This window comes from Vanessa tameamea, chromosome 29 (genome assembly GCF_037043105.1).
Source record: "Vanessa tameamea isolate UH-Manoa-2023 chromosome 29, ilVanTame1 primary haplotype, whole genome shotgun sequence".
NCBI classification, from domain to species: domain Eukaryota; kingdom Metazoa; phylum Arthropoda; class Insecta; order Lepidoptera; family Nymphalidae; genus Vanessa; species Vanessa tameamea.
This window is the reverse complement of record NC_087337.1, coordinates 1,768,950-1,794,738: the sequence shown is the minus strand read 5'-3', so window position 1 is coordinate 1,794,738 and position 25,789 is coordinate 1,768,950. Positions and strand designations below refer to the sequence as shown.

Here is a 25,789-nt window from a genome sequence, read left to right as displayed (position 1 = left end):
CACTTAATAAATAATATTGAACACAGACCAAGCAACTGCTTACTTATCCTCATTTCAAATTACTTGACTTTTTATGAATATAAAATTAGCTTAACCAAAAAAATTAACTCGTATTAAATCACTAGTTACGTCATTAAACCCGATGTCTGAAGCGGTTTCGATGAGATTCCGCTTTTGTATAGATTTTTTATTACTTTAATATTACTTGGTGGTAGGGCTTTCTGCTGGTACTTGAGTAGGTACCATCCACTCAACATATATTTTCCCTCTACACAGCAATTCTTTTGTTTGTGTTCCGGTTTGAAGGGTGAGTGCGCCAGTGTACAGGCACAAGGGACATCCCCCAGCTTAAACGTATTTACAATTTATGGATATATAAATATTTTTTACGGTGCCAAAGTCTATGTGTGATGTTAAATTTGACTGCAAATTGACGCGATATCATTGGTCGAGAACTTGATTAATCTGTGATATTCACTATGGATTTTCGAAAAAGTCAAAAATATTATTGGAATTTTGGAAGTAAAATTAAAGTAGAAATAAGTGGTTAAGTGCAATAGTGTTGTATTATAAATAAAGATATATTAATTATAAACTCTTAGTAGTGCACCAATATAGCTGAATGAATTGCAAATCGCATGAAATACGTAAATCTAAGGTTTGTTTATCCTTTTTCCTGCTTCCATTGGAATAGGCTATTCAAAATATCATAGCATATTTTCCCTCATCATGAACATTAAATGTTTAAAAAATACACTTACGACCTTTAACAACTGAACCTGAGTATTCTTAGATTAAGCCACTTGAAAATATCAAACATCACGCAATCGTCCCACTGGACCGAACTAATTAAACCCTATGCCAGTCTATTTATAATAATTTAAAAAGCTTTTTTACTTCTCTGTGGTAATATCGAATCTTTGGCGAAACTAAAGAACGATAATAGACTGTACCGTTTCGCTTTCCGTGATAAATAATCTGTGACAACATTGTCGTCATCTGAAACAAAACAAAAAATATATATATGTATCTGAATACCAGAAATTAATTACGACCCTAAAGGTATCATCGTACTAACTGTTCAGACAAATTATAACGCCATTTTGAAATGTCATGCCGCTGTCAACTCTGACAAGCGTCCAGTGTTTCCACTTTAGATAGATCTACCAATTCGCACGTGACAATGGCGAAATAATCTATGCCCTCTTGGCACAAATAAAAGCCAGAACAAAAAATAGATCTACCAACTATTAGTGTCTTAACCAAAAACACTATCTTGAAAAAAAAAAACTAATTACGAAGTTACATCGAAGAGCGTAATGAATGATTGAAATGGCAGTATAATTGGGATTCGTCCTAATGACCATATCTACCATTATAAATTATTTAGTTTGGCAAATTTTATTATAATGTAGAATGCATTGGAACTATACCAAAATTATTGGTGAATTTATTTAAATGGTAACACTTAATTCGAGGTCACTGCTGTCAAACACAAGTCAGTGACCCTGTATTGTCTATTCCAAAGTATTTCTGAATTCGATAATAGTGCTTTCTAAAGCACTTTAGTGTAAACACTCAGCTTTCAGCGGCAGTCACTCAAAACTCTAGGCGAACGAAACTGTTTTATAATACAGCAGATCTATTTATCAAATCGAATAGAATATGTAAATCTTAACTTTGTTTTTCTTCAATCCTATTGTTGGAATATGTCATAGTCTCACCTAATAAGTGTTGCCTTTCCCCAGTAGTGGGCAGCACGTAGTCGTTTGCGGACAGCGAGACGAACAGCGCAAATGGCACTATCCAGAGGCACAGAGTAAAATATGCTAGTACCTGCAAAAATAATACATACTATACATTAACTAAGCATTCACAAGCACTTATCAATCGGCATTTTATAGGGATTATCATTAGATAACTCTGTCTGTCCGAGATGGCCCAGTGGTTAGAACGCGTGCATCTTAACCGATGATTTCGGGTTCAAACCCAGGCAGGCACCACTGCATTTTCATGTGCTTAATTTGTGTTTATAATTCATCTCGTGCTCGGCGGTGAAGGAAAACATCGTGAGGAAACCTGCATGTGTCTAATTTCAACGAAATTCTGCCACATGTGTATTCCACCAACCCGCATTGGAGCAGCGTGGTGGAATATGCTCTATACCTTCTCCTCAACGGGAGAAGAGGCCTTAGCCCAGCAGTGGAAAATTTACAGGCTGATTATGTTATTATTATGTAACTCTGTCTGTCTGTAGGTATCCTTAGATTAAAACTACACAACGGATTTTGATGCGGTTTTTATATAATAGATAGAGTCATCCAAGAGGAAGGTTTAGTCGTAATATAATAGAGAAACACTGATTATTTTAGAGCTTTCCAAAGTGATGTCGTAAATAAACACACTCTTTTGGGCTTACTTTGCAAACGCTGGCTGAACCCTACGAGATAGGTGGCATCTATATATCTCTTAGGGATAACCCACAATATCAAGAAATGGCTTAAAAACACCGGGTTTCATCCGCCCGTTCCTCTCCGATCAGGGCTTTTTTTCCGAACCAGTGGTAGTGTTTACTTTGACATAAAGAAAATTGATTTGAACTGTGTTTAATCAGCTTAAGGACAACAAGCGCCCGGGTGTAAGCACTGTTCTAACGATATCCCATTCCAAAAAATATATTTTTAAGAGATCAAGGCGCATCACAGACATTCCAAAACTAGACAAATTCGGCGGAATTTTCGGACTGCGTAACCTTTAGCGTTTTGACTGGCCTGTGTTTGAATTTGTGTTATAAGAACATTTCGTACTCGACATTGAAGGTAATTTTGAGAGTTTCATATCTCGCTTTACCAGTACGTACTTCAAACTTTCTCAACATAATAAGCCATAGTTCATCTCTGGTATATTTGTGAGACATCCTTTTCCAAACCACAAGAGTAAAGACCAATAAACAACATTTGACCTTGAATTGACGCAATGTAATCGGTCGAGAGCTTGAATAATCTATGTTATTCATTATGGATTCGCGCAAAAAAATATTTTGAATGTCATATTAAATAAAGATATATTAGTCAAGAACTGCCTGTAATGGTTGGAATATGAAAATCTAAGGTTTGTTTATGTTAACTCCTTCAATTGTAATAATGCTATTATATATAACTAGCCGATCCTGCGGCTTTGCCGGCGCGAAATTTCCAAATCCCTTTTTACCCCCCTAGGTGGACATTCTTAGCGGATAACTACATCCAAATTTTATGTTTCTAGGTGATATAGTTTCTGAGATTTCGTGATTAATCAGTGAGCGGTATTTCTCTTTTTTATATATAGCTTACCTCTGGAAACGCGTAGAAAACTTCACCAAAATATTTGATAGCTAGATAGTGATGCAATATTAGATTCAGCACGGCCGTTACAAACGGCACACTCGACACTCGGACAACTGGGAAGTCTTTCAATAATAATCCGTATAACAGCTGTTGGAACAGACCTATTACGTTCAAATAGAACGGAATATCTTCAAATATTATTAATCCAATATGGATACCTGCGGTCACCTAAAAAACAAACATTGATCAATGAAATCTCTGATAATTAAATCATCACTCGACTTGACTGCCTCGTTAGCTAGGTAAAAGAACCCGAGGTTCTTGGTTCAAATCCAGGGGGGGGGGGTCCATAGAAAGTTATTGGCTTTTTCTGAATAACAGCCCGGAGTCTGGATGATGGATGTGTGTTTGAAAAATACATAAAGCAGTGTCCTACTCCGGATCTCTTTCGGTCGTGTCAGATATGACGTCCCATTGGATTACGAGTGAGGGAATAGAGAGTGCATTTGTTTTAGCACACACACCTGTACAATATGACCTGCATAGTTAGCTGGTTTCCTCTGAGAATGGCCAAGAGGATTTGATTGGTCAGAACGAAGACATCATTAAAATCATTTATTGAATAGTTGTCTTCATTATTTTATTGAAATTCATTATCTAGAATTATTTTTGTATTATTTTGTAATACTGAACTATTTGTGGTACCTTTACTCGGTGGAAAGGTGGTAAAACAGACTCATCATACATATCATTAAATATATTAATATGTATTTATAAAATAACTTTAACTTGGGTTTAATCATCTGCAATCTTAATACTTTAATTATTTTTTATAATTACTCTGGTAAGTTCTGTAAATAAATAAATATACAAAATACTTACAACGACTATCCATGATATTATATATTTAGCCATAACTGTGTATTCCTCCACTAGCTCTGCTAGGTAGAACAATCCTGCCGCTGAAAATGTTAAAAATTGACAATTATACATTTGCAGAGACATTTAAATATGCATCATAATAATACAATGTCGTAATCGTAATATACTGCAAATGTTCCACTATCGGTCTGAAGCCTGCTCTCTCATTGAGAGACATCGGTTTTGAGTTTATTCCACCATGCTGCTACAAAGCGGGTTGGAGACAGATAAAGTGAAATTCATTGAAATTAAGACATGTGCATGTTTTCTCACAATGTTTTCTTTTACCGCTGAGCCTGAGATTAATGCATTAAGTGCATGAAAATTTAGTGGTCACATCTGGGTTTGAATCTACAATTATTGGTTAAGATGCATGAGAGCCGAGATGGCCCAGTGGTTAGAACGCGTGCATCTTAATTGACATGTTGAAACCCAGGCAAGCACCACTGAATTTTCATGTGCTTAATTTGTGTTTATAATTCATATCGTGCTCGACGGTGAAGGAAAACATTGTGAGGAAACCTGCATGTGTCTAATTTCAATGAAATTCTGCCACATGTGTATTCCACCAACCCGCATTGGAGCAGCGTGGCGGAATAAGCTCCAAACCTTCTCCTCAAAGGGAGAGGAGGCCTTAGCCCAAAAGTGGGAAATTTATAGGCTGATAGTGTATGTATGTAAATGTAATGTATGCATGAGTTCTAAACACTGGGCTATCTCAACTCTTAACATACAATGACACTTTATGTGAAGTGGTATACCGTTCATATTGGTGCTGTAAGAATTATCAATCATCCATTTATAAAGACTTACTATGATATTATGTCTAATGTACCTAGAGTTACACTGGCTCACTTTTCCTTCAACCCATAACATAACTAGACTGTTTTGTTGTTTGGCAATAAAATATGATGAGTGAGCGGTCTCCCTTCAAATGGGCATGTACAAACCCCTATCACTGATTATTCATTGTTTTTATAATAAAATAACAGTGACTAAGCATTTTTGTAATGTTCAATAAAATAAAAAATGGTATGAGGTGATTAAAAGCTGTATAGTATATAGAATAAATCCCATTAAAGTAGTATCGGTAAGTTTAATTCCTCTTTATTATCATGAGGTGCACATACTGCTATTTTCTATTGGCAAAGTTACTTTCATTCTGAATAATCAAAGATTAATCAAATAAATGTTATTCTACTAAATGTTTAATTAAGTATTGTGTATCAACAATTAAATTACGCTTAATTTATTAATTAAATCACGTTACAAATAAATCGCATAACTTTTTTTTTTTATTTAGTACTTAATAGCCAGTCTAAGCACCATTCGGCAAATGCAATAAAAACGGTATAATAAATATCGTGTCTATTAATATACAGTTCGTAGATGGTACCAAGATATTTTTACACACGGAACTGGTGCCAAACATGTTTCTTACCCCTTTTTAAATATAATTTTCAAGGTAAATATATGATATATGTACTTCATAAATAATAAATCATAATTGTACTCACCTAATGCTAATGTCATAAAAATTACTTGTAAAACTAAAGATAGTATACTTAATAAATATATAAAATACATCTTTGTTATTTTGATTTTTACTTTTTGTTTTGATATATTTTTTAAATATTTTAAGGTTATACGCGTTGTCAAACGTCAACATCAATGTCGTATATTGATATTAATATTTGCGTTTTAAATTATTTTCCCTAAAATTGCTTATGCACCAGAAAATATTTAATATAAATTATCTAATGAGTGTTATGTACGTTTAATTAGCTATTGTATTATTTTATTTTATTTTAAAATACAATAGACATAATATTCATTGTTTTTATTACCGTGTTTTTTAAAAGTATTATGTTAACGTTATGGAATGGAAGAAAATATTGAATGTTTGCGAAATATAATTTTCGTTATTATTATACAATTATTAAGTAACAATTAAACGTACCGAATAAATTTAATTTTGTTGGCAAATTCTTTACAAAGGCAACCCAGATATTACGTTCCATTTCAGCTTTTAGCGTTCGAGAAGTATATAATTTCAAAGCACTAGTACTATTATTATACAGCCCTTCCTGTTTTACCGTCTTTTAATAATTTATGTTATATTATGAATTATATTTATATTGAAAGTATGTATTTTTTGCTATTTATATAATCAAAATATTCAAGTAGGCTTTTTCCAGAATTTTAGAATCATCATTGTACAGATGCTTTAAACGTATAGCTTTTTTTTTGTTTTACGAGGAGGAAATGCATTTACGCATGCCGCTAGGTCGGGGGACCGGGAAGGGTATGTGGGACTCAACCGGGATCTAATGGCCCGTACCAGGGCACGCTAATACTAATGCCCTGTCCTACCCACTAAAACCATTCTCGGGTTTCCACCATGCCGCCGAGTGGTGAGGCCACGGGATCGCCAGGGGCATGCAACCGCGACCGCATATAGAAAAGAATACTTAAGTAGCCCCAGCAAAGATTTATTGACTGCGGAGTCGGTAACTTAGCGTAATAAGCTTATTCTTCAGTCTCGTGTTCAAACGGTGATTATCTATCAATGATTCTGTCAAAGTGATTATAAATATTATATTGTGACGCAAATATAAATATTCAAATTTTGCTAAAAAGTCTCTAGCCCAAGATTATGAATAGAAAGGGCATTTTTTTTTTATAATATTTTATATATCTGTAGCGATATCCCAAACCAAAATGCCATAAAACAAAATACTATGTAAATAACCAAAATATACTATACGAGCGTTATCAATATCAGTTAGACTTGTTCAATACAATACGGCGAAAATTTTTCAAAAATTAATTACTATTTTTGGGTTAAATAATGGTTTTCGAAAACATACATTTTGTAAGTATTAATTAATCATATATATATTTTTTAATTACTTTTATATCGACCACTTAATAGTAAATCCTCACTGCCGCTCATACTCGTAGATTGGCACGGAAACATTGCTGACATCGCCAAAGGGCCAATAACTAATATGTTAAGTCGTCATTTGTGTCTGTTACAATGGCTCGCCCTTAGATCTGCAACACAACATTAGGGACGATCCATTTATTACGTAAGACTATTTTCGCTAGTTTTTGACCCCCTCCTCCCCAATAATATAAGAAAAAATAATAACTGGCCGACCCCCTCCCTCCCTATTTAATATTTATTACGTAAGAATCTAAAGGAGAAAATGAATACACGTTTGGTTTATTTTACTGTTTATTTTTCAAAGTAACAAACTTTTTGAAATGTTTTCTAAAGGTACGCATCCGAGCGAACCTCAGCTATCGTGCGGTTTCCCGCGTTTTTTCAAATATATTTGTTTTCATCTCACGTAAGAACTATCGAAACTCCTTCCCACCCCCTTGTAAGAAAACATAAGACATGGTCCACCTCCTCCCCCCCTAAATCGTCTTAAGTAATAAATGAATGGCCCCTTACCAATACCAAGTATTGCTGTTTGGCGGTAGGATACACGAAAAGCGTGTAACTAACGTAATTACTACAGACAGGCTTGCACAGATCCATATAACCAATTTTTTTTTTGTCGTTTGTATACAAAGGACAAAAAAAAAAAACTATAGTATTATATAAAAAAATACTATAGTATTATATCTTTATATCAATTATTATAAACTAAAAATTATCATTCATAAATGATTCTATAAATCTTGTATATCTTTTTTTAACAAATATTCCCTAATTTATACTGAAACTTATACTGTGTGTATCATTTTTAGTTTTTATTCCACTTATTATTGAAAACTAAAAAAAGAGTTCATAAATAAAATTTATAAAATTAAAGTCTCTATTTATATTAAATAAAATTTTATTATATTCATTAAATATAAAGTAAAGTACAAAAATTATATACTATGCAAATTATAAAGTAAAAAATTACTGAACGAAAACCAATGTCTCCTCGTATATTTCGCCGTTTTCGTTAAGTCCCTTACAACCGTAGTAACCCTTGTCCTCCTTCTGCACGTTCTTGATGGTTAGATCAGAGACGATCGTGTTCCCTCTTGATGATTTGTTGAGTATTATCCTGTCACTCTGGAGCAAGCTCTGGGCGTTGTACGTCCAAGACAGCTCAGGCGCGGGAACGCCGGCCGCTTGACAGGGAATAGTGACGTCCTCTCCGGCTTTTACGATTAATTTCGTTTGATGTCCCCTTACGAATTGTGGTGCACCTATAATGTTAATTGTCTTTTAAAAACTTTATACTGATTCGAAAATTCGAACTTTAAAAATTAATTTAAATTACATTTTAAAATAATTATTTTATTGTCTTATTTTTTTTTTACAAAAAGTTTTGAGGCTGACGACTAATCCATCTTTGCCTTGCATTTATTGATATTTTATACACGTACAATGTTTCGGTAACGTATAGTTGTTCTAGTGGCTTAATACACTAGTAGATTGTCTTGATTGTCACATAAATTGCCAACTTATTTTCTTGTTACAAAATTTACCTTTTACATTTGACACAAAAAAACACTGCAACTTGAGTAGAATTTTTATATTTAGATAAATCTCATACTAACTGACAACAGTGAGCTTGATAGTATTCCTCTGAACTGACACGTCGTTGTCAACGATGCACGTGTACTCGCCCTCGTCTGAGAGCCAGGTCTCCTTGATCAGGAGCCGCTTACCAGCGCTCCTGTTGTAGCGCGTCACGCGGTCCTTGGGATCGTTGTTAACATTCTTGCCGTCCTTGTACCAGTCGGGGTGGGCCAAGGGACTGAAAACAATTGACAGACTTAACCTGGGCTATCTCGGCTTAGTAAGCCAGTGGTTAGAACGAGTGTAGGTGCAAGCACCATTTAATTCGTGTGTTTTTTTTGAGTTTGCAATTCATCTCGTGTTTGGCGGTAAAGGAATCCTGCATGTGTCTAATTTCAATGAAATTCTGTCAAATGCGTATCCAATAATCCGTATTGGAGCAGCGTGATGAAATAAGCACCATACCTTCTCCTTAACAGGAGAGAAAACTTAGCCCAGCAGTGGGATATAAACTGTTACGTTACTTTAAACCATTTAATCACTAGCGACCCTTGTATTATTTCCCGTAAAAAGTAAGGGATAAAAAATGGTTACAGTGGGTTATCCCTAAGAGACAGATATATACCATCGTGGACGTTTTTGAAGACCTTTTTAAGGTGTACAATACTGTACTACATTATTTTGATATATCTCGTAGGGTTCAGCCAGCGTTTGCAAAGTAAGCGCAAAAAAATGTTTATTTACGACATTGCTTCAGAAACCTCTAAAATTATCAGTGTTTCTGTACTATATTGTGCATGCATTATACCTATAAGCCTTCCTCTTGAATCAATCTATCTACCAATAAATAAATCCGCATCAAAATCTGTTGTGTAATTTTAAAGAGCATACAAAGGGATTTTGTTTTATACTATTTACTTATTATTACTTGGAACATAATTTTCCGCAATAAAAATATTTACAGATAAATGTAAAATATTTTACGATAAATCTATGCACGTAATAAAACTTTAATGGATACTTTTATGTACTTAAGTTATAGCTGATTATTTATTACAACAAAGTACTTAATATATATGTACATTCGCAGTTGAAACACTTGGACCTTGGAGTAGAAGTGCAAAGAGCTTAATTAAAAGTATAACACCTCGTCTTATTGCCTCCACTGGTGACAGGAGGGCTGGTTCGTTTTGTTGCCCAGAGGATCGGAATTGCCATTCAACGGGGAAATGCTGCTAGCATTCCTGCCACCATTGCACGCGGTCATGATTAATACAGTAACTATTTTTAATTGACAAAAAAACAGAGGTTGAAAACAGCTTTTCGTTTGTTTCCTTGCTCGAACAAACTTTTCTGCCTTATTAAAAAAAATACAGGTTAAAAATACTCACGTTCCCCCATAGATGCAATATATCATAGTCACATCGCCAACTTTGGCCGTCATATCGCTGCTGACATATTGCTTAACCAGCTCCTTCTGGCTGGCGCCACCGCTCACCACATCTTCGATCACGTGTTCTGCCAACACCACATAATCATCAACGGCTGGTGATTTCGCAGTACAAACGTATTTGTGATCTGGACTCGCGTCTTCTTTCGTCACGCTCGTGAAATACAAATCACCCTCAGGGGACGCGGTTATCCTCTGGTTCATTATTGTACGGTATATGCCAGCATCAGTCAAGGATTGATATTGCCAAACGATCTCCGGTTTGGGATAGGAGGAAGGGATCTTACAATCTAATTTGAAGTTGTTTCCTTCGTTTGGTTTGTGTTTCGCGAGCTTAACCTCCGGTACGTCGATATAAGTCCGCTTGACATTGACAGTTCTAGAGCTGGCTGTGCCAAGGTCGGTTTGAGCCAAACATTGGTATTGGCCCTCGTCGGAATTGGCGGGCTTTTTGAATATTAATGTTCCTTCGTTGGAGTTTTGGATGACGTCAGCGTTCGGGGTGAAAGGTTTGCCGTTTTTCAGCCATGAGTATCTATAATGCCACAGATTATATTAATAATTAAATCGGGTTAATTGTTAGAGTTAATATGCTTAGAAATTTTAGTTATTAGGAGTACGAGTACGAAAATAATTTTGATTTGTCTCATTTTTATATTAATTAATATCGACGAATTTCGAACATTATTTTTACCGAAGTTTTATGTAGTTTCGTTACATTACCATAATTTAAAATTTGAATAAAGAATATTTTTGAATGAAAATATTTTTAAGCAAGGTAAAACAAAAAAATAAAGGTACACTAACTTAACACCAGCGTCTTTGTCTTCGGTAGCACATTCTAACACCAGCTCCGAATTACCAGACACCCTGAAGAGAACCTCGGCTGGCAACGCTTTTAACACTGGCAGCTTCTCTTGTGATGCACCTAATTAAACAAAAAAAAATTACAAATTAGTTAAAGAAAAACAAATGTTTTTTGAATATATAATATGTAGTTCGTTAATTTTGGTTTCAACAGGTCAACGTTCTGAAAATCGCAAGTTTTATCCTGACCATTTAACATAAAATGGTCGTTTAACTGGAGAGGGTAAATAGGAATAATAGTGCATACAGTCAGGCTAATATTCTTTACTGAGCCGAGATGGCCCAGTACTGAGCCGAGATGGCCCAGTGGTTAGAACGCGTGCATTATAACCGATGATTTCGGGTTCAAACCCAGGCAGGCACCACTGAAATTCCATGTGCTTAATTTGTGTTTATAATTCATCTCGTGCTCGGCGGTGAAGGAAAACATCGTGAGGAAACCTGCATGTGTCTAATTTCAACGAAATTCTGCCACATGTGTATTCCGCCAACCCGCATTGGAGCAGCGTGGTGGAATATGCTCCAAACCTTCTCCTCAAAGGGAGAGGAGGCCTTTAGCCCAGCAGTGGGAAATTTACAGGCTGCTAATGATGCTAATGAATATTCTTTAAAAAAAAACATCCTCTGCTGGTAAATATGGAAGACACATTTTTTAACCATCTCTACAGTATATCTTTGTCTAGCCGTGGGACTTGGACGGATTTTAATTTGAATTATTGGAAAAACAATTTTTTTTACAATATATTGTAAATTATTTTAAAAGTATTAAAAATATTAGTTATAATTTAATTAAAAAAAAAAATAACTTAATTATATATATATTTTTACCGTAATTTATTGATTTATAAGTTTTAAATCTAAAAACGAAATTGTAAGTAATTCCTGGAACTAAATACTATCTATGTGTAAATAAATAAACAATAAATACTCATAGATAACATAATTACAACTAAATAGGTTAATTATATAAGATCTATTTTCTGATTAATCTGTGCTCTTTAATTGGTAATCGTACTCTTTTACTTCTTTAATAATAATATATTCCTTTAAAAAAGAGTTAAATTAAAAATATACTTACATATCACAGCTCCCACGGTCAAAACAAAGCTTAAAATTCTATACATGATTTATCTAAAACAAAGTAAAACAATACATTAAAATTAAATACTGAATTTAATTATTTATAAAACATCTTTGCATGTTAAATTAAAAAAAAAAACAATACAATCAAAATACCCACCGTTGCAAAAGGCGGGAAAGCTACGTCTGTCAACTAATGTGGAATATACTGAAGAAACAGATTATATATAGGGGTGAGGTGTCATCGCTGAATAATATTTACGTGCAATAACAATACATGTAACCATTTTCACGGTACATACGTCAAAAATATATAAAAACGTCTGTTTGTTTTTTTTTTTTTTTATTTAGTCTAAAGTATATTTTATTAAGGTAATGGTTACAGAGTTGGGTGATCAATATATATTTTTTAATTTTATTATAATTAAATAATGATTTATACGGTAACCGTCTTTATTCATTTTTATATATATTTAAGGACTTATGTAAATTAAGATATTTGAGGTGACGAGAAAAAATAATATTATAATAAAAAAAAATAAAAAAAATTTTAGAACCTAAGTTAATAAATTAAGACATTATTTTTTTGCAATAAATCTTTTTTTAAAAAACCTTTATAGTATAACTATAAGTAACATAATTGACATGCGCAAGGTTTGAAAAAAAAAAACAATATTAATCTGAACGAAAACGCGTGATGTTACTTGAGGTTTATGTAAAGAACCGCGATACAGACTCGGCCGTAAAGCTATCCATATCACGTAGGTAACATTCATTCAAAATGTCTATCGAACTAGAATTTTAAACCTATTTTTATTATTTAAAAGGAAATATATTAATTTCGTCTAAGACCCCGCTGCAGAATCAGTGTACCCATCGTGTGTTTACAACCAAAAAACCAAATTTTTACAAATATTTATGATTAGGAGAATTTGTATCTACCAGGTTGCCTATCAAAATGAGGCCGCTAGTATTTTTAATTAAATTATTAAAAATTCTTATTCCGTCAAAAATTTCATTGACTTGTTTTTTCAATAAAATATCGTCCAATTTACGGCAACACCTATAAAGACTGAAAAATCATGGTTGCCGTTGCGCATCTGGCCGCACCTCTTCGCAGCCAGGTTTACACAGGTATTTAGGTTAGGTTAGGTTTTGTTACCTTTATACATGCACAACGTACATTCACAATTTATATATCAAATTAAAGCTAATTTTTTTCTGTTTATTATGACATACGGTTGCCTAATTGAATCTGGCCGCAAATAAGGGTTGCTGGCTGTTAAAGATAGTAAATATTAAAAGTAGAGTGAAAAAGAGCTAGAGCGTAACATCACTAGTCAGACGAGGACAGCGATTGCCAGCTGTCGGACGGTTAAAAGCCATTGCGCATGCGTCAGATGCTAGTGTTCTCAACCTCCGATTCAAACAATAGTAGGTACGACTTAAAATAATAAATACTCCAAAAGAAACGTCTTTCTTTTCAAAATGAATTGGTAAGTGGTCACCATCGCACATAGACAATTGTGTTGTAAGAAATATTAACCATTCCTTACATCATCAATGCGCAACCAACCTCGGGAACTAAGATGTTACGTCCCTTGTGCCTGTAGTAACACTGGCTCACTCACCCATCAAACCGTAACACAACAATACTAAGAACTGCTGTTTGGCGGTATAATATCTGATGAGTGGGTGGTACCTACCCCCGGCTTTGTGCAAGCCCGCCTGGGTAGGTAAAATAAACCAAGCGAAATAGTAGTTTTGATAAATAAATAAATACATTTTGTTCCCCAGGCAATACAAGCTGAACTGCTTGACTCAAGAATAATATCGACGAACATTGAAATAGTGATCGATCAGCTGTAAATTCGATCGATATGACCATTGACGACCTCAGTCCAACGCAATACAAATTAAAATATCTAAAATACGATGAAATTTAAATGCCCCGTTATGTAAATATCTTATCAGTTTTGTTCGTAACGTTACCGATGACCTGCGACGCGGTACACGTCTAGGAATCCAGTAACATAGCTAGTAAACAACTAATGATAATTTCCTAACAATTTCACGCTAATAGATATATTTTCCTCAAAGATTAGAAAATGCACTGATAAGAAATATTGTTTCGTTTGATGCGTAAATACGATTTGTTTTTTTTCTTTTTTGTAAACGCAAATTGACTTCAAATTTTACACAGATTCAAAATATATAAGACTATTGAAAATAGTCATATTAAAAATGTTTTATTGGTTTAATGAATTAAATGGCAATTATACAAGAGCTCATCTGCTGGAAAGTGACTTCCACCGTCCATGGAAATTTGCACCAACGGCAGAGTGCATTGCTTGCATGGCCTTTTGTGGAATGAGTAGGCCCTTTTCTTAAAGATTTTCAAGTCGTATCGGTGGTGGCAGAAACGTCTTTTAAATCGCACCGTTGTTGATTTCCGTACTCTATGGTGTCGCTGCGATCGTCAAGGACATACTTTTTTATTTTATCCGGACGAAGCCGGGATGGTAGCTAGTATTTTTATATATTACAGCAGTAGTAATATCATTGAAATATCCCATTGCTAAGCTTAGATTTCTCTCCCTTTGTAGAGAAGTGTTGGAGGTTATTCCATTACGCTGTTCCAATGAGGTTACATGCATGCAGGTTACCTCAAAATGTTTTCCTTAAATTCCGAGCGCGATGAATTATAAACACAAACTAAGCACATCATATTTACGAACCTAGGACCTCATAGCTCACAGCTTTATAACCTAGCCGCTACACTGACGAGGCAGTCGATTATAACACAAATATTATTTAACTTTAGATCGGCATTTTTTGTTTCAGCAATAAACATACCTATAAAAAAGTATTAGGGATCCGTAACTAGAAAATTTAAATGAAATGACCCTTATCCTCATCACAATTAAGCAAGCCTTTGGTCCTACCAGATACCTATATCTGTTACCAAAACACATTAATACTTAGTATATATCTATTTCGGTTTGAAGGGTGAGTAAGCCAGTGTAACTAAAGGCACAAGGGACATGAACAGGACAGGGACACTTAGCTTTCATGTGATGTACTTTCTTGCAACTTCCAGTAATACCAATGGTGCCCACTTGCCCATCCCATAAAAGAATTGTCATCGAATTGACGTTATATTTGTTGCGCCAAAGCTCTTTGGTCTTCCAGGTCCGCATCAAGTGTCAGGTGTCATCAGGTCCACCCGTCTAGAGAACGCCCTTTGAACTACGATCAGCTTCAGTGTCCAGAAAGATAAAACAAATGTATCTATAAATCTATACATATCTCTAAATAATTACGGAACCACCATGCTTTAATTCGATTCAAACTTGACGGTTGTTTTTTTTTTGTGATCTGTCAAAAATTTCAATTTATTTTTAACGTCTCACAGATTATAGATAACTTTTTAGGTCAATAACAATTGTAAACATCTTTATATATGTAAATGTTGTGTACGTGTGTGTGTCATTGAACTCCTAAAATACTGGACTAATTTTGATGGTATTTTTTGTATGTGATTGTCTGGTTCCATGGATTAGACTGGTTTATATGGCGCTGTGATCTTGTTTATGGTGATGTCACCTTGAACTGATATAGAGTTCATTATTTATTAGCTGTTATTTTGTATCCGTTACGTAATAAAGAAAAATAATCTTATTGATTGTCTAATAGTATTTCCCGGGGCTTTTCCCATGTGGAAGGGGAGGACGTTGGTGTATTTAATGTTATATGAAGATTTTTATGTAAAATAACTAGAAAAATTCATAAATTCTAATTATTTGTAAAAAATACATGAATAAAAAAGCATATTATTCGATACAAGATTATATAGATGATAAAAAAGCGTGGAGTTGTTGTGAACTTGTTGACTTCCCGGCAGTTTCAGAGGATTCAAAAATGTTTGTCAAAGCCTACTCGAATAAAGTTTATTTTGATTTTGTTCTTGATTTTGAAAAACAACATTTTCTATGTTTATATTTAAGAAGTTGGTCTAAATTTTTAAAAAAAATGTATTTGAGTGCTAAGGCTGCGAGGCCAGGATATTATTTTCGAAATAAAAAAAAATATAAAAATGTTGCTACACCTAAAATCATTACCTTATTTTTTCCATAATAATTAATTCAACAATTTTCCTCTGTGACATATTAATTATTCATCGAGTGTAGTCATGCGTCATTTATTTATTCAACCGAAAATAAAAATCGATCCGTCTGTCTATTTAAAAACAGCTTAGGAAAAATTTTTTATGGTAGACTTTGCTTCTACGCCAGCCATGCTGTAGTTATGTAGAAGTTTGTTAGTAGATATTGCCACAAAATTTTAATATCCTGTTTAAACTTAATATTGTTTTTTTTTTCAAAATGGCTGCCAACTTAAATCTGCTTATTTTTAGTGCGATGCATTTGTTTTTATTTACGAATCATTTATAACAAAAAAAACAATCGTTGATTAAAATTATAATTTTAATTAGAAAAATATATTAATTGTCAACGTGTTTTTTTTAATATGGCGCCATTTTATATTTTACTTAGAGACTTCCCGTCTTTTTTATTGGCAATTCTTTCGCGCGTTCATGACAAAATATTCTATAAAAATTTTACACTCATATAAAATATTGGTCTATAAATATTGAATTTCTGAGGAATTCATTAATTAATCTTTATCTAATAAAATCTTTCTAAATGTAATCGTAAATGTTTTTTTTTTATTATTGTACAGCCGAAGTGTTTATACTTTTCTGTTTTAATTTTGGGACATTTATAAAGGAATTTTATCAAAAGAGATTATAATTGATCAAGTGAAGTGCGAGTATCAACTAGTATTGATACTGATTTGAGGAAAACAGAGATTTTAAATGCACGGTCTCGGTGAATCCCGGCGCGTATATACTTGCATCTTAATAAGATGAAAACGGGTAATAGGATTATTCACATAGACCTTGTTTTGTAATCGACTTAAAAAAAGGAGGAAGTTATCAATTCAGATGTACTTATGTATTTTTTTCATGATTGCTGCCACAGAAGGCCATTTTTTTTAATGTAGCATTAAAAAAAAACAAAGCACATGCTTGAAGAGTAAAAACTTTTTGCGTATTGAAATTTAATTTAACAAAAAAATAAAACAAATAGCCGATTTAATGAATTATAAAAATTCAAAATAATATTTAAATATTTGAAATAATGAATACGTGTGAAGTATTTTTTATGTTAAAGACCTTATTGAAAGCATCTTTAGCCTATTCTAAACGAAGAAGGAACACAGATAAATAAACTCTATTTTTTAATTAATTTTTTTGTTTTCTCAAAAAGACAAAGTCACTTAAATGAGAACATATTAATAAAACGTGAAAACTTAAAAATGTACAAACAAATGTATTCTATATGAATATACTTATTTGTATATAATAAATGTTAGACCTAAACCTGTCATTTATCTTTTAAAATATATTGTGAACTGAGATTTAAATCTCGTTTATTGAACGTTAGTTTTTTATACTTTAAATATATTACGCATATAATTTGTGCAATTGATTGTAATCTATTTATAAATAGGCAAAGATAAAACCAGTTCAGCCTTTGTTTTTCCTCTATTTGTGAACTGTTTTTTTTGTTTGACGCCATTGACTATATATATATAACGGGGCGCGGTTACTTTGGTTGTTGATTTGGATAATTAAGAAATCGAGTAGTTGGCAATAATGTTTGATGGCTGATTTACTTTTAAGAGCGGGTCGCCCCGAATGGAGTTGCAAGTGTCATGGCAACGTGAGCCGTTACGTTCTGACAAGCGACTCGAATGCGATGGTTGCTTGCAAACCCATTTGCTCTTAATCGAGATGAATTATTGTAATCCTTTGATATTATTATGATTCTTCCAAATGTCGGATCAATCCCCGAACCCAACTCCTCCGACATATATATACTATAGCTAGGTGCTATGAATTGAAAAAAAATATATAAATGTTGTGTACGTGTGTGTGTCATTGAACTCCTAAAATACTGGACTAATTTTGATGGTATTTTTTGTATGTGATTGTCTGGTTCCATGGATTAGACTGGTTTATATGGCGCTGTGATCTTGTTTATGGTGATGTCACCTTGAACTGATATAGAGTTCATTATTTATTAGCTGTTATTTTAGCTAGGTGCTATGAATTGAAAAAAAAATATATCAATAGCAAAAAAGATACGTGTTATTTAATTATATTTATGTAAGTGCTACAGAAGTTTTACTTCATCGGCGTAATTAAATGTAAGTTTCTGATTACATTCGAGTAATTAAAAACTATTTTAAATTACGCCGATGAAGCTTAGTCGGTGATGTTTTTGTCCTTTTTGCTGATGAACAACTGGGACCTTGGAGTAAGAGTGCAAAAACCTTTATGAAAAGTATAACACCGCGCCTTATTGCCTCCGCTGGTGACAGGGGAGTTCATTTCATGTCCAGAGGATCGAATTGCGATTCAACGGGGAAATGCTGCTAGCAGTCTTAGAATTCCACGAGGTCATGATTTATACAGTGAGACACCAGAGGTAGAATATAATTAATGTAAATATTGGACATCACATACATTACTTACGGAAAATCTAATGAACTCTTTCTACATCGACTCGGCCGGGAATCGAACACTGGACCTTGGAGGTATACAGTTACTTTTTTTTTATATATATAGTTAAGGACCTAAAGTTAATAGTTCTTATGTAAATGGAATTAATAAACAATTATAAAAATGAAACAATAATAATCGAATTATTGATAAGGAAATAATTATTTTTATAAGCAGAAATGTATTTTTTTTTCACTAGTATATAAAGTGTTTACATTACATTAGCAGCCTGCAAATTTCCCACTGCTGGGCTAAAGCCTCCTCTACCTTTGAGGCGAAGGTTTTGGTACATATTCCAACACGCTGCTCCAATGCGGGTCGGTGGAATACACATGTGGCAGAATTTCGTTGAAATTAGACACATGCAGGTTTCCTCACGATGTTTTCCTTCACCGCCGAGCACGAGATGAATTATAAACACAAATTAAGCACATGAAAATTCAGTTGTGCCTGCGTTTGAACCCGAAATCATCGGTTAAGATGCACGCGTTCTAACCACTGCTAAAGCACTTGTGTTATGGAAAATGAGAAGTAACGACGGTACCACATACACCCAGACCCAAGACAATATAGAAAATTAATGAACTTTTTCTACATCGACTCGGCCGGGAATCGAACCCGGGACCTCGGAGTGGCGTACCCATGAAAACCGGTGTACACCCTACTCAACTACGGAGGTCATCATATAAGGTGTACCATTAGTATATTCACTACTAGGTGTGAAGTTGTCTATCTCGAGCGACTTGACAGTTGACATTTAAGTGTCGGCTTAGCGAGCAACTTCATCGTGAAGTTTAATGTCAATAATTTTCACGAATTTACTAATTTCTCAACGATCACTACGCGAATGTTTTAGAGAAGTCCGTCGTTAACGATTGAACGGTTACATTGAATGCGAATATACCCTTTCGCCAGCCGTAATTTCGAGTTCGTTTAACGACCGTGAACTGCAATTGTTATTCGTATTTGGCGCCACATGTTCGGAAAAAAAAAATCATCGTAAAATGATGGAGAAATAACTATTAATTCGTTATCATTCAAGGTATTTTTTATTTTTCTTATTGGACTAATGTTTTGTATGCTTTATTTTATGTTATTACTAGCGACCCGCTCCGCCTTCGCACGGGTACTGTGCTGATACTAAATATACTAGAATGGCTTTATATACAACGTTCAAAGCTTTTCGGCACATGCTGTAAAGGCCCATATTGATCTGTATTAAATGCACAATGTATTTAAGGTACTCAATTGGATAAGGTTTAATGTTGTATTGCCTAAAATCGTTTCGGAAGAAATGGTTATTGTGGGTTAAGAGAATAAGCTAATATACATTTTTAAGGTGTACGATACTGTGGTACATTATTTTGATTTATCTCGTAGGGTTCAGCCAGCGTTTGCAATGTAAGCGAAAAAAAAGTATTTATTTACGACATCACATTAGAAACCTGTAAACATATAAACCTTCCTCTAGAATCACTCTATCTATTAAAAAGTACTTCATGAAAATCCGTTGCGTAATTTTAAAGATCTAAGCATACACAGTGAAAGACAGACAGCGGTAAGCGACTTTGTTTTATACTGTGTGATGTGTTATAGGCGGACGGGCCTTGATGCTAAATGGTCATCTCCGCTCATAGACATTACATACATACTGTTAACAGCCTGTAAATTTACCACTGCTAGAGCCCCCCCTCCCTTTGAGGAGAAGGTGCATAGAGCATATTCCACCACGCTGCTCCAATGCTGATTAGTGGAACATAGACATTGGCGCTGTAAAAGTATTAACCATTCCGCACATATCGCCAAACTCACGTCAAACTTGGGAGCTAAGATGTTACCTTGTTTCCGTTTCAATTGCACACCCTTCAAACCGGAACACAACAGTACTAATTATTGCCGTTAGTCTACCTTACACAAGGCCCTACCACGAAGTGCTTTATTTGGATTTGTAACCTCAACTAAGTAGTTTACTTCAATATCCTTGATTCAGTCGTATAATTATGTCAGTTATATTTTGATTTGATTTATATGTACACTAGCTGTGCCCGCGACTTCGTGCGCGTTTGTATTTAACAAAAAAGTTATTGTTGTACCCTAAGTTAGTCCTTATTAAATCAGCTATCTGCCAGTGAAAGTCCCGTCGAAATCGGTCCAGCCGTTCCAGAGATTAGCCGGAACAAACAGACGGACAGACAAAAATTATAATAAAATGGTATTTTGGTATATGTACCGTGTACATATGCATTTGGTAAGAAGTAGTTATCTTAATATTATAAAAAGAATACCTCGCAATTAAAACTATATACTAACCAATAAATAGACTATATTTTGACAATTACTTTACATCTCTGTCGTTGATAGAATGCTTGTCAAAAAACGGTATACTGAGTCTTGGTAATGTACGTCGAAATAGGATTCCTGATTGCAAATTACCTACTGACAAAGAAATGTCTAAGAAAGACAGAGAGTATTGAGTCACACCGTCTATTAGTGAAAACCGTATGAAAATTGGTAGATTTTGAGTTAATCGCGTTCAGACAGACATATATACTTAGGGTTTGATTATAGGTGATAATAGTTTCCTTGAGTTTGTCATATTAGATGAATAATACACGTTATGACTGTAAGACTACAATGCGCTCTAACAAAAAAACCCAAGATGTAAACGACGAAGACGAGACACACAATTAAATTAATAAATGTTTGTACCTTTATTACTTTGATTCTACACTAATACTAACTCAACCTGCGGCTTTTTATAAAATACAAACTTCCAATCTGTAAAACGTAGGTTGTCCTTAACCAAGGCCGGACCGTAAGTTAAGAGGGCCTTGGGCTACCACTACTTTGGGGCCCTTAAGACATAGCTGAACGTAGACTTGAAACCATACGACTTGTTTAATTTAATGAAGTTATGGATTGTTTCGCATCATCGTCTATTTTTGACTTTGACTTGACTTAGTTGGGGGCCCCTTGAATCTACTTGAGTTGGGGGCCCTGGGCCGAAGCCCAAAAAGCCATGTGATAGATCCGGCCCTAGCTTCACCAATGATCCTCGCGGTCTATGTGCCTTTCAAAAGACCCGGGCGTCCCTCGTTAGTATAATGAAATGTGACCATCAGTCTGTGACCACCGGTGAGGCGCACAGAAGGTCTTTTAAAAATCTTTTCCGCGGGAATGAGGATCGCCAGAACTGTTTGCACCCGGGCGGTTGTTGCGGTGCGTAGTTGCTGTCTTTTGTTTTATAATCTGAGGGATTACTATTTTAATAAACATACATTTCAGATAGCATGGCGTGCCTGCTCCTGCTGCTGTGCTTAACCCCTTGAGTGCGGAGTTTCGTAAAATCCGTTCTTAGCGAATGTCTACACCCTACAAGGAACCTACCTGCCAAATTTCAAGTTTGTACGTGTTATAGTGTCTGAGATTTCGTGATTAAACAGCCATTAGTCAGTGGTTCGCTTATATATATGTATTTATATATAATGTAAAAGTAACTCTGTCTGTCTGTCTGTTTTATCATGGCCAAACCACTGAACCGAATTGCGAGCTCGAATTCCAAGGAAGGACATAGGCATTTGATTGAATGCCTACTGATGACCGATTCCTAAAACGCGAGCGAAGTCGCGACCAAAAACTACCTATATTTAGTTACCTATATTTCCTCATCCCGTGTATATTCTAATGCCGGGAGTGAAGACCGATAAACAATATTGACCTTGAATTGGAATTACGTCATTGATCGAGATCTTATGATCTTTGATGTTATGTGTTAAGTGTAGTCACGTAATCAACTCCAGCGTCGCCCTTTTCATACACAATTGCTAAATTAACTGACTCATTTAAAGAAGTAAAATTATTATACTTTTTTTTTTATTATAAATTGAAACAAAGAAAATTATTTTTGATGGTGCGATTTTTTTTTTTAAATAACTGTTCAATTTACAAATATATTTAATATATAATTTATATAGTTTAAGACAAATTGATTCTTACTTATTAGTAATATTTTCCATGCAATTTTGACCGCCATGTGTATCTTCCATAAACCTAAGACATTCAACGTATCAAACCCTCGCTTAACTGTGTGACATTTTCGGGTATTCCTATATAATAACATTTATGATGGACTTGATTTTATTTAATTTTTAATGTCAATAGATTACCATTAAATGCGTCTATTAAATTGATATGTTCATTAGATACGGGGAAAACAACACATTTTTATTAATCATAATGTCATTAATACCTCATGAGATGACTGTCGGAGTAGATACGGATTTTCCTAATGAAACGTTCATTTGTGGTCTAGGTTAACTAAAGCCTATTCCAATGGAAGTAGGAAAAAAATAAACAAACCTTTAATTTACGTATTTCATGCGATTCGCTAATAACTCAGCTATATTGTGCATCACTAAGAGTTTATGATCAATATATCTTTATTTATAATACAACACAGTTGCATTTAACTACTTATTTCCACTTTAATTTTACTCCAAAAATTTCGAGAACGGTTTCGTCGACGTTCGAAACGCTATTTTTTCGCAGATCCATAGTGAATATCATAGATTAATCAAGCTCTCGACCAATGATATCGCGTCAATTCGCTGTCAAATGTTGTTTATTTGACGTTTTTGCTGTTATGGTTGGAATAGAGTATAACGTGAAATCATATTGAACTAGTTTCCACACTCGGCTTCGTCTGCTTGTAAAGGGGATGTACAGGTGTTAATTATAGTGTTATTTACGTCTGTTCAATATTTCATGATGATTAATTGAGCGGTTTACCACTACTGATCTAAGAATTCTGTGCTAAGGTTAGTTTTTGAGGCATGGACGATATCCGAATTTTGTGTCATCGATCGTGTAACAGATATTCGGATTAAATATCGGTGTTGACAACCGATTTCAGATATCGCCCTGTCTTTGTTTGACTTTAAATTGTACGGTTTGTGTGAAAGAGATGAAACGAACGTGATGTCGAAATCGGTTTAAAATACGCTTCATCTCTTTCTCACAGATGGGTTACTGTTAAGTTGAAGAGAGATAGGGCGAACATTTCACGGGTTTAACGTTATCGTACTTTGCTTTGACGGATCAAAACGATATTCATAGCTTTTTTAGATGCCGTGAAAACGGTTACCCGTCAACATCGAATCGACGACATCCGATAGATACATATTTTTATAACATATTTTTTGTGGGAAGGGAATCTAAATTTTGGTAATAACGTTCGGGACGACATCGTAATTGTCATCTACCTTTTAGGAAAAAATAAATAAAAATTGTCTATGGGACTATCTTAGTAATCATGATCAGCCGGAAATATAGGTTATAAAGGAATAAATGGCACCTAATTATTATCAACACAATATTTTTCATTCGGGAGTGTGAATTAATTGCGAAACAAATGAAATTATTTATGTCTAAATAAACTGTCAAAGCTCACGCGTGGAAATATTCGTGTCCAACAGTTGTTCTTTAAGTACACGCACACTAGTAAAGTAATATGACGTCAGGCGAGTGTCAAGCGTAGCTGTCACGCACACCAATATAGTAAAGTTGTTTCGTTTGTTTTAGTTCATTGTAGTGTGAGATTCTATCTAGTTATATGAATAATATTAAATTAAATACTTTTAAATCCTTATTTTATATGATTAATTATATTTTTAGTAAAAAAAATCAAGAATTATACTTGTATTTAATGTTATATTAAATGTTTACACGTTGGAATTTTTTTTTAAATTCAAATATCTCTTTTTCCGGGGACTCTCTTTTGGAGGTCCCGAGGCAATATCGATATCGAGGGTCATCCCCCCGATTGACCCCCTCCCCTTAACCAGGCCCTATATTGTAATACGTACTGTACAACCCGCACAGTCGTACATAAGCTTACTTCGGAAATAATGGAACCAGTAAAACACTTCACTTTTCACTCTCATATTTTATTCTTAACGTATACATACATTATTATTTTTGAACTGAATACACAGATATTTCTCGAACATTAGTATTTAAAACAATACCAAACGTTAGCGCGATTTAATTTCGTTACAGCGACATCTATTATTTAAATAATAAAACATATAGAAATTACTTTTGACTAAATACTTTTTGCACGGCACATCTGATGGTGCATTTAAAAACTTACCCCTAATGACACTGATTGAACTATACCGATTATACACATACATACATAATATACATCAATAAATATACAGATAAAATATACAAAACATGATCTCGTTATAAATAGAGCAAAAATTTTTTATGCGTTTTGACATAAAATTGACAGAGGTCGTCGCGATGCAGAACTTTTATTGTTATTTTTTTTTTTAAAAAAAGATAAACGTATACGTATTAAGGTTATTTAAAAACCAAACGCGTTTATATAAAAAAAAATTGCACCCACCCATTCTAATATTATAAAGGCGAAAGTTTTTATTTATGTATGTTTGTTACTCTTAAAAACTACTGAATATATTTTAATGAAACGTTACAATAATATAGCTTACACATCCGAATAAGACATAGACTATATAAATATCTTGTTTGATTGTATGAATAATACGACAATCAACTCCTAAACCGCGATAGAAACCAGGGGCGGAAACTAGTTATACAATAACTGTTCTATAAAATTAACCATGTTTTTAATTAATATTAAAATGCAGAGCCGGTTTTGAAATCCTGAAGGCCCCGGGGCCACAAAGGGGTGGAGGTCCCTAACTATTATTTTACACAAAATTGTCATTTTTGTCAGTAAGGTTTGCCAGTATGCATGCTCTTGATATCAGTAACTTTTATAATAGTAATTAGTAATAATAGAGGTAGGGAACGTCCAAAGAAACGATGGATGGATTGTGTGAAAGACGATATGGTTAGAAAGAATGTTACTTGTGAGATGACGTCCGACAGAGATTTTCGATTTTTAAGACACTTTCTGCCTCGCACAACCACTCTGTGGAACCAGCTTTCGCCGG

At 34.2% G+C, this 25,789-nt stretch overlaps 2 protein-coding genes across 3 annotated transcripts in view; both read right to left on the bottom strand.

Moving 5' to 3' along the window:
• Window positions 1-432: 432 nt before the first annotated feature.
• LOC113395869 (protein TEX261) lies at window positions 433-5,918 on the bottom strand. The gene is made up of 5 exons (XM_026633587.2): window positions 5,765-5,918; window positions 4,209-4,288; window positions 3,333-3,554; window positions 1,725-1,836; window positions 433-999 (listed from the first exon to the last, which is right to left on the bottom strand). The coding sequence occupies exons 1-5, from the start codon at window positions 5,832-5,834 to the stop codon at window positions 881-883; spliced, it is 603 nt and encodes a 200-aa protein (XP_026489372.2). The 5' UTR covers window positions 5,835-5,918; the 3' UTR covers window positions 433-880.
• Window positions 5,919-8,080: 2,162 nt separating this feature from the next.
• LOC113395897 (hemolin-like) overlaps window positions 8,081-25,789 on the bottom strand; it is a 284,073-nt gene continuing 266,364 nt past the window's right edge. Inside the window, exons 1-6 of one of the 2 annotated variants that reach the window (XM_026633614.2) lie at window positions 12,336-12,444; window positions 12,174-12,226; window positions 11,036-11,156; window positions 10,170-10,763; window positions 8,817-9,016; window positions 8,081-8,462 (exon numbers count right to left, since the gene is read on the bottom strand). In XM_026633614.2, coding sequence (XP_026489399.2) covers window positions 8,167-8,462; window positions 8,817-9,016; window positions 10,170-10,763; window positions 11,036-11,156; window positions 12,174-12,219 — 1,257 coding nt within the window. In that variant the 5' untranslated portion in view covers window positions 12,220-12,226; window positions 12,336-12,444 and the 3' untranslated portion in view covers window positions 8,081-8,166. Of the gene's footprint in view, window positions 8,463-8,816; window positions 9,017-10,169; window positions 10,764-11,035; window positions 11,157-12,173; window positions 12,227-12,335; window positions 12,445-25,789 lie in introns of those variants that run through there. The other variant, XM_064219908.1, reaches the window with a different exon arrangement.

What these genes read in the sequence shown, in the direction of transcription:
- LOC113395869 (XM_026633587.2), bottom strand. Translation starts at nt 5,834, where the DNA reads ATGTATTTTATATATTTATTAAGTATACTATCTTTAGTTTTACAAGTA. An exon ending in TTTTATGACATTAGCATTAG is followed by an intron (nt 4,289 to 5,764) that starts GTGAGTACAATT and finishes TAACATTTTCAG; the next exon opens with CGGCAGGATTGTTCTACCTA. An exon ending in TAATATCATGGATAGTCGTT is followed by an intron (nt 3,555 to 4,208) that starts GTAAGTATTTTG and finishes TTTGTTTTTTAG; the next exon opens with GTGACCGCAGGTATCCATAT.